The sequence below is a fragment of the Eimeria mitis genome, genomic scaffold, assembly GCF_000499745.2.
Source record: "Eimeria mitis Houghton genomic scaffold, Emh_scaff61, whole genome shotgun sequence".
In the NCBI taxonomy this organism is placed as follows: domain Eukaryota; phylum Apicomplexa; class Conoidasida; order Eucoccidiorida; family Eimeriidae; genus Eimeria; species Eimeria mitis.
Genome location: NW_013574312.1, coordinates 1 through 13,535, shown reverse-complemented (window position 1 = coordinate 13,535; position 13,535 = coordinate 1). Strand labels below are relative to the sequence as shown.

Sequence of the window (13,535 nt, the reverse complement as noted above, 5' to 3'; positions counted from 1 at the left end):
TGGTGTTCGTGCACCTGTCAAAATATGGCTTGGGAATGCCTGCATGTGGGGTTACTCTGTAGACGGAGTTCCAGCAAGGTGTGCTGCAACTCATAGCGGGCCGTTTCCTCTCCACGTCATCCCCAGGCCCTTGTGCCGTTATGCCCAGGACACCTGAGACTGGAGGGGGGGTCGACGGCGCTGTTGAACTCTCAGTTTAATTATCTTGCTTTCGCTGCAGCTCACGACGTTCCTCGGCTAATCTCGATAGCCCTCGGCAGGTTCCACCCTGCCGAAAGATAGTAGACTTGTGAATCTCTATTCGTCCTTCTTATATTTATATAGAATTGTTAGCTAGGATGTCAGAGCATCTGCGGTTGAGTGGTTGGACAGTTGCCCGCTGCCCGCTAGATTAGTAAAAGCTTGGACTCATGTATTTCAATTATTTGGCGATCCTTTGGGCCTACGTATCACGCGAACTGCAGGTTATCGGATTGTGTAGCAACTGTGCTTTTAAATACCCTAGTTGTTGACAGTTTTAGGTACTCCCCAAAGACGCGTGCCTGCTTTCTACTGGGGTGAGCAAACGTGCTTACTTGCCTCACATTCAGATATAATTGGAACGCCTGTCTTTCATATGAAATGGGTATTGAGCCGTTGCTTCATCAGTGTAGGCATTGCTTGCGGCTGGTGGGGTCTTTCGTTTCACGCTGACTATTCCACTGCTTTCAGAATCGGGCCGGCGCTTTGCGTCAGTTGCTCTTTTAGCATCTGCCTGCCTCAGGTCTGCACCTGTTTGAGAGGCAATTGGAATTCATGAGGCGCTTTCTGCGCATATACTTCGGCACTTAGCGACGAGTGGTGTGCTGGACTTGGTGGAGTGTCTTGTTTGCGAATTCTCAACTTGTCTTCGTTTTTGTTTCACACCAACATAACCCTTTCGAAGTTGATGCGGTTTTTGGCCTAGGTAAAGGAGGAATTGCTTGACGTGTATCTCACCGAGCAAAGATACTCGCTAGCAGCTCTCAGTCTTGGCCTAGCTCGTGAGCTGAGATGGTGAGCAAGTGCTTATTTTTAGAACATGTCAAAGAAATAGCTTTCCTCCTCCCCTCCTGTCTCAGGCGGTGCTGAAGACAGGCGTATGATTAGCAGAGGAAATGGGAGTGAAGAGTGTTGCATCCTCCGCTGCTGCAGCTTATCTCCCACAAGAAACTCTACAGGCGAACACTCGAAGCGCTTTTCGCAAGCCTGCATGGACGCCGTTGCCAGCTCTCGAATGTTTGTTTCGCTTCCAAGAGCGGACTTGCGCACAAGCAGGCACACATGCACCTCTGTGGGGTAGGCACTGCTGCAGACACCTGACAGGCCTACGCCTTAGAGAGAGTACCCCACTTGCTTGTTCTTGATCTACAACGTTTACTACGGGTACAGGATTGCCAATCTTTCAGTTCTCTGTGATAGGGGACAAGAAGTGTCAGAAGAACGAGAGAACTAGAGCGCTTGATGCACTAGACAAAGATATTTGTCACTAAAAAGCAGAGAAGCGGTATTTCCTCATCGTGGCTGGTCGGATGAGAGACTCACTGCAGCTGCCGCTGAAGAGGAGTGCTTCCTCATGACTTCAAATTGTGTTTTTGCCTACAGAAACAACCTTTTTCCCAGCGAGGTTGCCCTGCTCCCCGACGGGGCTGTTGTAGGATGTTGTGAACGGCACAAAAGGGGTACGAGCGTGACATGGCGGTGTCTTCAGTGCAGTTCATGTAATGTACCTGCAGTAGAAGCGTAGAACGCGCGTTAGTTCTGTCTATCCTCCACTGGGAGCGGAAATGTACGAACCTCAGGACCAGCTACATGACAAGGCCAGAGAACACCTCACAGCCAACATACTATGTTGGCTATGTAGATGGTGTGAACAAGATGCGGTTCTATGTGGCTTTCCCCTGGTTTTTGTTGCAATGTGAAAAGTTTCCTAAGGCTTCCTTCTACTTCATGGGGTTTTGGCGCAGTTGAGACCTTGGGCTACTGCCAAGATTAAGTCAGCTGATGAAGCGGGAAAAAGAGTCGAAGAGTCCGTGTCGGAAAGCAGTGGACAAAATACTAGAAGAGGAGGGCAGTGCAAATTATACGGCAAATATATCCTTATGAGAGTCTGTGAGACAGGGGCACTTTCCAGCTGGAAAGTATAACTGGGGAAATTTTCACATGAGAGGATGCAATTAGTTGCAGTGTGTACATCTAGGATTTCACTTTCCTTTGTCATGTCTCTTTCCCGTGCGCAATTTCTGATGTCGTGGAACTGTCCGTTTCTCACATGGGACCACATGGGGTAATGCTACTATATGAACTGCAGCATTTGAACCCTGGCAGGGGGCCGCGTAAGACTGAGAGTGAAGAGAAACTTGGAATCTAGGGAGCCTAACTGGGTCTCCTTGTATAAATCTGGCAATCGCATATGTGCTCCATCATCGGAAGGACACAGTGGATAACATCCATTAGTAGGGGCAACGATGTGTACAACGATAATTGTAAGTAACAGTGCGCTCTTCTTTAACCCTTTCCGCAAGCAGGTGCTCGCACTGGCTGGCGGCGATACCGAGATTTTTGAGTCTTTCAGGGTCAGCACAAATGAGTTGCAAGAGGCGTTGATATTGAAGCAGTAGAGGCGGGCAAAAACTGAGGAGCCACACTTCAGGAGAGAAAGGGAAACTGATTTAGGTCCCACAAAGGGCATCTCCTAGTTTGGAGTACACTTTAAACTGTGTGTCGATGCCCTTCGTGCTCGTTGCTGCTCAAGGCACAGGCAGAGTAACAGCAAGCACTGGAAGTTGCTGCTAACAATAAGCAGCCTTGCCCTTCGATGCACGTGTTTTTGAGTCGGAACAATTGTTTTATTTCAAGGGAGTACTTAACTATTGATAAATACGTTAGGAATGTCTCTCGTTTCAATTCATAGCTCGCGCAGGACGCAAGTGACCTCTCTGACGACAGGCACTCACCCACCCCACGCGCTGCCGTGTACCGTAGATCTTCAGGATAATCTCATTCAATTTCCACAATAAAATCTGTTATCAAAGTGTCTTAAACCAAAGGAAGCGTTGCTCTAATAACATTAGGGGAAGCTACGAGAAGCTTGTGCTGAACGTGGAGGGGCTGCAGTAGAGCTTCGCGGACTCTGGAACGGCGCGGCCGTCGTCACCATGAAGGCAAACCGCTGCTTCCCGCCACCGTTATCAATTTCGTTCAAAGTTTTCTTATGTTGTGTTTACCTCTGAATCCCCCCTTGGAGGAATATCATGCCGTTTCAACCCTGGTGGGCCACTTGATGTGCAGTACTAAGAGCAAGGAGCGGTATCAGTGTGCCCTGCGAGCGGAGTCCGCCGGACACTCCTAGCCCACTATTGGCTGAGCCAACGTGTCGGTTTTAAGTCTCCCTTTTGAGGTCTAAGATATTTCTTCCGAGCCGCAAATAGCTGCAGCCTAGACAGGCAGCTGCTACAGCGGCAACGGAAACACGCGAGTGGTCCACGGGGTGAACGATGGGAACAACTCAAAGCCATGAAGCAGCAACGGCCGTTCTTGGCCCCAGACAAGCTGTGCATAAGCCTTACAAATCAACTGCTATCCCTCCTGTACAGCGGTCTCACTCTGAATCGGGCGCACTACACTCACCCCTTTCGACCGTTTGTCCGAGCAGGATAAAGTTGAATGGGTTGCCCGCAGGAGACACCACCACCTGCTGCACGACAACCTGCAACAGCAGCCTCAGCGGAGTGAGCTCGAGCCCAGTTACGCGCCCAACAGGTCTTGTTGGCAGTACAAATGCCACTGCCATTACGCTGCGTAGCGGGAGTCCTCTTGAGCGCAGTGACAGTGCCCAGGCAGTGAGCAGCATCGCAGGCCAGAGCCCCCGACAGTTCGCCCCGATCGACCTAGAATATGCAGAAGTGGACACCAAGAGGCCAGCAACGAATGCGAGCAGGTGGAGTCACCGAAACCGAGTGCAGAAACTCCTGAGAACGCTTAGGCATGGCGTTGATCGGTCTCGGTCTCAACCGCCGCCTGGAAGCAGCAGTCATGAACATCCTGTAAATACTTTAGCTACGGCCAATGAAAGTGCCTCAATATCTGCTGCTCTTCATGCCCACATCATCCGGGAAGAGGAGGAGCATCGCCGCAGGCGGCATAGCAGCCTGGCGGAATCGCACTCGCAGATATCTGCACCGCAGACTGAGCATTGGCCCCGCTACCCCCTTGAGCCTTTTGCAGAAAATCGTAGCTGTCTGTCGCCTGCCGACGCCAGAGGTAAAGCCGCTATCTGTTGTAGTTCATCTCCCGGAGGCAGCGAAGCAGGCCTTTCGCTCCGGTCCAGTGAAACACAAGAAATGCAAGTTTCGGGCCAAGCGGTTGTGCGCAAAGCCTGCAGGAGTCGAGCTTCGGGAAAGGCGCACCGCACGGACTTGGGCGCCAGCCGGTGGATAGCTGACGTGCCAACAAACGGGAGATGGGAAATGGAGAGAGGGATATGGAATCGTCAAGGGGTCCACTTAAACCATCTGAATATTGCAGATGAAAGATTTAGAGCACTCGCAGCAACGCGACGCTTGTCGCCACGGCAGCACGCTGCTCAAACACAAGGCTTGCACTCAGCAGTGAGCAAGGGCCAACAAGGCCCCGTTCACCAACCCCGCAGAGTTCCCATTGCACCGCTGGCGGGGATCCTGCAGGAGAACCAACAAAGGCTTTTGCAACCAGGGCAGCAGGTGATGCCTGTGACACACAGAGGAGTAGCAGCAGCTACGACAATTGAGCTTGCCAGGAGCAGGCATGCGAACGAAGAACGGCGGAGACAGCAGCACTGTCTCATCGCCTCCCCTGACCCAGCGCAGAGCACGCCTGCACCGACAGATACCCATCGGAAGCACGATGGAGCAAGTTGGACCGCCCGCAATTTATCGACAGGTAAGCATTTGATATACGTGTACTCTGTTCAGAAGAGAGTACAAGCAATTGATGTCCATGCCTCGAAGGGGCTGGAGCTGGTGTCATTCTTCTTTGGAGGCTTTCTGCACGTTACAGGTGGAGGGGAGAGAAATTGCGGCTCTTCTTTGGGGAGGGAGCAGGCTTCCGCAAGGAACTTCATCTCCGCAGATCTGCACGGGGCAGCCTCAACAGATATTTCAGTGCCAGCCCCTTGCTTTAGCCAGATTTTCGCGGCAAGAGCCAAGCAGAATGACACATCTTTCCCCAACACAAGTGACCAACCAATGCAGTCGGAGACGGGAGACGGTACGAAGGCAAAGATATTGAGGTGCCCAGATATGGCCACTGCGCTGCCTGCACCTGCTAGTGGGCAACACAGACAGCAGGTTCGTTTCATTCCTGCGGCAGAAGCGAAGCGCCACTGCCTTCATATTTCCTACCCATCAGGAACAGCGTAGAATAACCACCTCTCATGTGCGGCAATATAGTCTGTAGCCAGCTGCCCTGGGTTGCACTACAGCGCATACATCGTCTTCCTTACGAACAAACGCACTAAGGTAAGCGCTTCCAGTTCCTTGGTACTCAAAGCTGTTCTTCCGTCCCTGCGCCTTTGAATTTCTATCTGAGCAGGAGGACAGAAATGCACTCCAGCGTCCCCATTGGACAGCGGCGGAGAAGTCTCCCGCAAAGGTTTGTCTGTTGAACTGTCAGGAAGCTGATACATCTTGGGTAAACTCTTCGTCATTTGCCAACGGCTGGGCCGTGCTGCGTGCAAGCGGCACCAATAAATGAAAACAGAGTAAGGCTATAGTTGGATTGTATGGTTGCTTATGCCTTCAGAGCCACGGCTTCCGCGGTCCTCTTTCCAATCCTGCGATTCTATCTGGTTCGCGAGCTCTGCAAAGAAATGCCTTCGTGGCGAACCCGCGTACTCAAGTGGGGGCCCCCAAGAGACAATCCCGTTGATGACGAGATAGGTTTGCTTCCAGTGAACGGGCTGGCCAGCCAACAGCTATGGAATGCCAAGTACAGTGTGGATTGAACAGGGCATGGCCGACTTTACACTCGCCACGAGACACCATCAAAAGCTAAACGTGCAAGCACCACTTTGAACGTACAAGGCAGAAAAACACCGGACCGCCTCCGGTGCAGGGAGTGACACGTGGGCATGTTGCGAAGATGTGAAACAGGATCAATGTGCCCCACTGGCGCAGCGCCTGTATTCATTGAGACAAAGCTTAAACGTGCGGAATGCTTAGACACAGAATATCTCCACTACGTGTTCTATTATTTGCATCCTTTAGAGAATAAACCTACACAGCCGTCGGTGGGATGCCGCAATCGCCAGTAAATCAAGAGCACTTTGCGCAATGCCCCGGGCAGAGCCAGGAGGGAAAAGCACTTAGACTCCCCCCCACACCCGTTTAAAACTACGGCACATCGTTCCGTCTCTAAAAGACCCTCTAAGAACTCCGCAACATATAGGTTCTTTGGGCTACAGTAGGGTTTCGCAGCATCCCTTGCGGCTTGCATTAACCACTGGCAATAGATGAGAGTGGGTCCGGCTTAACGCACTAAGGGAATTAGTAGACGGGTTGCACCCTCACGCCCAAATTGTGCCGCAAAGAAGAGAGCAATCAGAACAAAATGCGCCACATGGCAGCTGAAAGAAATGCCTGACGAAATCGCATGTGAGCTGACAGGGCATCGAGCTACGGGAGCGGCACGAGCTTAACTGCCCTGGTCGTCAGCTAGCCTAACTGTATACAGACCGGACAGAGACACTGTTCGGTCTGTTAACACCACTGATGCTCTCGTCCCTGTGCAACTCGCACTGCAGTACAGCGCAGTGCAGCGACTACAGCCGCCGCACTGCGTCTCCCGGCCCCGCGGCGCCAACAGGTGCAGACAACCAGCGAAGGAGCATCGGTACTCTCCTGAAGCAGCTATTTTGAAGTGGTCGCCGTCAAGAAGTCACAACGCCTCCACTTTCATCACTTGGCCATCTCCCTACTACAACTCGAAGAAACATGTCAAGCTTCTTAATGTTTCTATTTGCGTGCACCCACAGCTAGGCGTCTTCACCGCAGCGCTGCGGAGTCATGGAGTAGTTCTGAAGACGGCTCGGGTTTTGGTGGGGCCGAAGCGGGTGTAGGCATAAGCCGAGTCCATAGAGAAGAGGAGCCTCCAGCGGCTGCCTGTTGCTGCAACTCCTCATACTCTTTCATCTGCTGGAATTGCTTTCGAGGCGTCATTGTGGGCGTCCCGCGCAGAAACATCTGCCCGCAAAAAAAAAAACAAACGACCAAATACCAAATAAGACAAACCTACTTGAGTGTTGGGCACAAGGAAAAACCCAACTTCGTGAGCAGCACGCAAAAAAATAAGAGTAGACATCGACGTGGAGACCCAACAAAACTCAGCAAATGCGCGTTGTTTTAATACTTTTCTACAAAACAAATACACATTTGCTCCTATAAAGTAAGGCTTATCCGCTGCCATACGCACTGATCTAGAATATTAATACACTCCAAAAATACAGTGACGTGAACACATTACAGACCCATATTCCTCCAATTAAGAGAAAGGGTAAGCGCTACGAAAGCTAAGTATGCGTGAGGAAGATGCTCCAGTTTCGTTGCGTAGGCTTGCATGTATGGCCTTACGATTTGCACCACTTCAATAATTCCAAGGAGGATTCCTCCAACTGCCGCATTTCGAGCACAACTTCTCCATCCAGATCGCATGGACAGAACCCCACCAGTAGCTGCCCCTGCAATAACAGGGTTCCAGGAGTCTTCCTTCCCTCCTCTGGCGTAGGCCAGTGTGCAGTCGAAGGCACAAAATATACCGCCCCAAGTAGCGAAGGCCGAGCCCACCGCTGGAGACTTCAGAGTTCCCGAAAACATTGCCCCGTTGAATTTCTCGTACTTGGGAGAATTTCGCCAGCCTTTTGCAAAGTGCCATAAAAAGCCCCCCAATGCGCCCATGCCAAAGGCGCCCCCCATGTCATCCAGTATGCGGTCTGGGCACGGTTCCCTGTTCAGGTCCCGCCGCGACGCCATCGTTAGAAGACAGAATTACAAGGCAACGGAAGAGACGAAAAGACGCGTCAGAACCCGCAGCAGAGACTGTATGGCCTCCAGCCAATGGAAGCAGCGGGTGCCCTAGACAAGCCCACGCAAACGAATACGCAGTAAGATTCGGCAAACAAAAGACACCCACGTTACACTAGGGGATCGTCTCCTGGTTCTTCAGCGTCTTCGGATGCTTTCCTTGGAGTGTCTTCAGTTCCTGCAACAGCGCGGCGCGGACAGCGGGGCCGTTGAACTTCAGTCGACTCACGGTTTTTCCTCCCACAAGAATGATCGGTACTTCCTCTCTGAGATGCTGTACATCCCCCTCACATACGCCTAAGGTCTCACGAGCTTCGGCAGAGTCCAAGCTAGCCAAACCTACCCTCACCCGACCCTGCAGTTGTGCCTGCGCTTGCAGGTCTTGAGACGAACCACCACTGAGATCTCCCCTTTCCCCCCCTTGCACGGGGGACGCTGGATGTGACTTGTTATAATCTAAAGATGGAACAGCAGGTGGCCCCTTCTTTGCTCCAGAAGCTGCTGACCGCAGTGGCACTCCAGCTCTGTAAGCTATGCTCCCCAGGGCGGGTAAAGCGTCGTCTTCTCGTGATCTTACCTGCAAGCCCAGATTCGTGTCTCTAAGACTCGGCACAATGCGCGCACCCACAGTCAGGGCCCACGCGGATGGTAGATTGTCGGGCAGACGCTCGTATGCCAGTGGCGGGACGATAGAGGATATGATCCTTCTAATTGACAACAGCGCCTTGGCGCACAAAGTGCACCGGTCTGTTCCAACTACGATAACATTAATAACAACTGGATCGTCCGCCTCTACAGCGTCGACAAGAGCAGCTCTCGGGCAGCCGCTGTGAAGCCTCGAGCCTACGATTGCGTCACGTGCTCGGCTGTTGGCGAATCCACAGGGACTTCCGACGCAGATTCGAGATGCGCTGCTTGGAGCAAACAATTCAAGCATCCGTACACTGGATTTCAAAAATGCATTTCGCCTGCAGGCAGGCGAACAATGGCACCACCCCACGAGCAGCCTGCGGGGCCCGAAGCATGCGATCATCAGCCTGATGTTTGATCTTTCCGCGTTCTGTGCTTTCGGCAGAAGTCTAAGCACCAAAACCAACTGTGCTGCTTGAGTTAGTTGTAGTAGTAGTACTCTAAAGACGCAAGAAACATGACTACGGGGGGATCTGCACTTCCTTCCGCGCCAGCCCCGTGGACCAGCGTATGAGTTTCTCCACTAGATACCTGTTGCTGCCGCTATTGAACAGGGTTGCAGACGTATTACCAGCTTAACTGGCTCAGGCGAATTATTCTGGTGAGAGTGTCTCCTACTTGGTGCGTACTCGTGCTGTCCGGCGGAACGCACAATGACTAGGCGATGTAGACGGAGCCGGTGAGGGTGAGGCAGCGGATTTGGATTTCAGCAGAACGTTTCTATAGAGATCTCTAAATTGCTGATGCTTCTGTGGATATACTTTTCTATAACTTACTCCTCTCACTTGCATAGACTGTTGACTAGCGACCGTAATCCGGCAATATGGGCATATTCTTTCGCGATCGCGAGGAGGACCTGGCGGACCCTGACTTGAGGGCGTCTCGTTATTTTCTGTTTAAAAATAAACAGACAAAGGAAAACAAGCTCAAGGTTGCGGAGAAAAAGTACGGTTACACTCTAGGTGAACTGCATGCATATAAACACGTGATGATTCCCCCACGAATGCCTGAACGCATGGAACAGGCCAAGCCAGAGATGGCGTATGCCTATGACCAGATTCAGAAGCTCGTTGCGACTGAGGTTTACGAACAGCAAACAGAAAACCACTTCGCCACGATGCCCCCGCAGACGGCTAGTAAAGGTTATCCTCCCATTGCCCCCAGCGCCACCGCTGCATACGCCGCTTCTTCAAATGCCAAGAGCCGCCTTCCTGAAGAAGGGGACGGTGCCAATGGACCTAATACGGTGGATGAATCCTGTATCAAGTGCCTCGGCTATTACTTGGCACTGGACAGATGCGTTCGAGCGGTGTCCAAACAAGACGAAAAGAACCGAATCTACAAACATACGCGACTCCATGCTTGCAAACCTCACTGGGTAACTTATGCTGCATAGACATGGGTAGCTCTGTGTAACTTCTTCTGGATTGCAGTTGATAAAGCAGAGCAAATGCCGGCCTGTATTGCCCCAAAGTAGCTCTCATTGTCACCCCTTGCGCACACCCCGACTGATGCCGACGCCGTCGTCGTTCATTGGTGTTGCCGTTCTGTTTTTCAGATTTGGTTTAATAGATGCGTTTCTTACCGGGACCGGCAGTTGTTGAGGGAAATCCACTCATGGGAAGCGGAGCATGTCTCTTCTTTGGGGCCTAAGCAGAGGTGCGGCGTATGACCATCTGCCCTGTCGCGAACCCGTACCATGTACATACACTGCAAAGTATGCACAGTTTGATGCACACCAAGGGTTACTTTAGTACGGAAACCGGAGGTCTACGTCTACACTGTACGAAAGTTGCGCATGCATCAATACCTGCGGCGGGTGTGTAGTGGATGGGCCTGGCCTGAAGTGGTGCCTGACCACCTGACCAGTCGATGCGTCTGTTTGATCATTTGCTCGTTAGCTTTTAAATTCCATTTGGTCTGCGCATCAGGGAGGAGTATGTAGAGCGGCTTCTCGGGACGAAGAGGTACCTCGAAGTATGTCGTGGGTATTTTTTGCTGTTTCTTTAAAGACCCTGCTGCTCTCAGTAGCATTTTCACATGGATGCATTTCCAACCAAGGCTTACTTGGTGATCTTACACGAGAGGGACAACATAAGGATGCATAATTCATGGCACTTCCCTCACTTCACTGTGCCTGCGGCATCCTCCTTGGACTTGTTTTTCTTGCGTGGGTTTGCTGTGTCTGCAGTACGCGGCGGCGCGTTCCCGTGATGAAGTGGATGTTGTGAGGTGGGCTGTATGCTGCATATGCTGCAGCTGTTTTGATTCTGGTGCTTACATGTCGCAAGTCTGCAGCTCCATGCAAATTAGCAACTCAGCATTGGGAGGTTAGTACTGCTGCATCTGGTTGCGCTTCGACACAGGATTTGCATGTACTGTTTCTTCATGCTCAGGCTGAAGAGGGAGGCGAGCCATATCATAGCTCGACTAGACAAACTGAACAGAGGGTGAGGCTCCCACTGAGAAGACCACCGGGACGCCTGCTCTTAGCCCTGGTGGCCAGTCTTCGCTCCGCAGACAGACTGCTCGTTCTTACGTGAACCCTGCATGCAAAACGCTTCGATACTGCATGTCGTCTGCGTGGACGCTGCAAGAAACTTCTTTGCGCGCTGGGTGTTGCTGCCCTTTGCCATCGGCAATAGCAAACCTACTAGGCATCGAGCGCGAGACCGCACTGGGTCCTAGTACTGTGTGAGTAAACATAAAGAAGTGTTAGTGCGTGAAGTCTTTGCCTGGTCGCATGCATGCGGAGAGACGGCTGGGTGAGATGAGAAACGGACTAGAAGAAAAGTGGGATTCGGCCACTGGCCCTGCTTAGGTTGACGGATCTGATATGTCTCGATTGCTGGTTTGAGTAGAGAACACGTCTTCCATTCGGCCTCGAAATGAAGTCAACTAACACGTAAACTGTCCCTAAAAAAGCGCTTCGTCTTCGAGGGTCTCCCTGCACTGCTCTGCAGCTGTTTCTCAGAAACTGTCTCGACGCGAGGCAGAGGGAAGACCTGGACGCTGCTTAGCGCCACAAAGAACGCACAGCAGCCCACACCGCCTACACACTCTATCTGTATATAAGCAACATTCTCGAGGAGGCAGAGGCTGGTAGCAACAACAGTTGCCGATGTTACTAGCATGAGCAATCGAGTCTGCACACAGAGGGAGATGCCTAGCGATCACTGCGCAGAGCCCGAAACCATATAAGGGGGACTCCCCCAAAACCCACGGGAAGCACAGAGAACTCAGCACAGCTCCCCCATGATTCCCCATCCACCCGAAGCACCTCACAAGCATGTCGACTTTCGCGGCAGTACCCGTGCATCCAAAAGATGCGTAAGCAGCCCAAATACGCAGTTCAAATGTGCAGGACGCAGTCACACGACACTTGGGCAGCATAGAGGTGACCTGGAATGCAGCTCTGGCTGCGCTTAAATACTCCATAATTCACGTCGCTGACAGTTGAAGCACCACTCGCAGCCAACGAAGGCAATGCGCGTATAAGCGTGCCTTCACGATGCAGTGGAGTGAGTGTGAACAAACATATGTGCAGCAGGCTGCTGCAATTTGCTGTACTCCACTGCGGCACCAACCGCTAACGTTTATTCGAATTACAGCTGCGGAAATACTATTCTACAGCGTCATCAAGGGCTGGGTGGGAATAAAGAGCCGGTCACTTCTGTGGCCGGCGGGTGATGCAGTGGAGTTTGCCTCCTGCGTCATGCAGCACCGAATCCCCCACTCGCGATCGAACGCCCAATCGGGATAAAGGCGGAAACAGTTGCTTGCAACCACACACGGAAAAAGCTGCCTTCAGCTTCAGTCAGCTACAGCCCATGTGCATAGAGTGACAGGACNAGATAACCACAAGGGCGCTGGTGTGGCTTCACACTGCCAACACGCCCGACTCCTTGGCTGTTCGCCAGTGTGGACAAATACATCAAGAAGGGAAGCGCATGAGTTGCAAATAGCCGCCGTCTTATGTTTTCGAAGGCCCTGCATAACAGCACAACGCGCAATATAAAGACTGGTGGAAGCGCCCCATGCCTCCATGAATCAGAGTCATGCGCTGAAGAAACGCAGGTACAAGTGCATTCAAAGGCCCGTTGATGCCATTGTAAGTTTGCCAAACTTGTTTCGTAACCAGCGTACTAAAAAGGACGCCAATGAGAAGAAAGTCGAGAAAATGAAGCCTGAGTCTCACCTGGATAGCATTACGGCGAATGAAGCATGAAAGACCCGGCTAAGCATGTAAAATGCCACGAACCTGAATTCCCACCCCAAGACAGACAAGACCACTGATGCCACCACACCTGACCCAAAAGATATGACGAGGATAATAGCCTCCGGAATGCGTCTGAGGTGCACAGTCAGGGCTATGCAAAACAGGGGAAAAATCAGATGGCCTGTGCACAAGAACACGAGTCCCAAACGACTTCATGGTATGGCTTTACTTTCGAAGCGAAAATGATACAGCTTCCTTCCAATACACTAGTAATGACGGAAATGCCATCATGTCCACGCTCAGCAGATTTGGTTGACTAAATCAACTCATAACGTAGATAATTGGCGTTCAAGCGCAGAAGCCCAAACTGAACTGACGGAAGCCTGTTGCAGGTGCAACCGACAGTGAGCCTAAACCCACCGCTAACGAGAAACGCAAGAACGGCTCCCTTGGGAGGTCTTGGCGCTGTTGTGTTGACAGGTAGTTGGGCCAGGGTGTAGCATCTCTCCACCAACTCAATGAGGCTGAACAGCAGACTGCAGCAACCAGAC

The 13,535-nt window shown here is 51.9% G+C and overlaps 4 protein-coding genes across 4 annotated transcripts; 2 read left to right on the top strand and 2 right to left on the bottom strand.

The window, feature by feature from the left end:
- Positions 1-3,515: 3,515 nt before the first annotated feature.
- On the top strand, positions 3,516-5,417 carry EMH_0056580 (uncharacterized protein; the record flags this gene model as incomplete). Its single annotated transcript, XM_013500960.1, has 1 exon — positions 3,516-5,417. The coding sequence occupies one exon, from the start codon at positions 3,516-3,518 to the stop codon at positions 5,415-5,417; it is 1,902 nt and encodes a 633-aa protein (XP_013356414.1).
- A 1,623-nt stretch (positions 5,418-7,040) lies between these two features.
- On the bottom strand, positions 7,041-8,024 carry EMH_0056470 (mitochondrial import inner membrane translocase subunit tim17, putative; the record flags this gene model as incomplete). The annotated part of the gene is made up of 2 exons (XM_013500959.1): positions 7,041-7,238; positions 7,626-8,024. 2 exons carry the CDS (start codon positions 8,022-8,024, stop codon positions 7,041-7,043), a joined length of 597 nt encoding a protein of 198 aa, XP_013356413.1.
- A 166-nt stretch (positions 8,025-8,190) lies between these two features.
- EMH_0056360 (uncharacterized protein) lies at positions 8,191-9,012 on the bottom strand (the record flags this gene model as incomplete). The annotated part of the gene is made up of 1 exon (XM_013500958.1): positions 8,191-9,012. The coding sequence occupies one exon, from the start codon at positions 9,010-9,012 to the stop codon at positions 8,191-8,193; it is 822 nt and encodes a 273-aa protein (XP_013356412.1).
- A 576-nt stretch (positions 9,013-9,588) lies between these two features.
- On the top strand, positions 9,589-11,785 carry EMH_0056230 (uncharacterized protein; the record flags this gene model as incomplete). The annotated part of the gene is made up of 6 exons (XM_013500957.1): positions 9,589-10,143; positions 10,324-10,424; positions 10,697-10,742; positions 10,957-10,997; positions 11,162-11,215; positions 11,740-11,785. The coding sequence occupies 6 exons, from the start codon at positions 9,589-9,591 to the stop codon at positions 11,783-11,785; spliced, it is 843 nt and encodes a 280-aa protein (XP_013356411.1).
- Between the last annotated feature and the right edge of the window lie 1,750 nt (positions 11,786-13,535).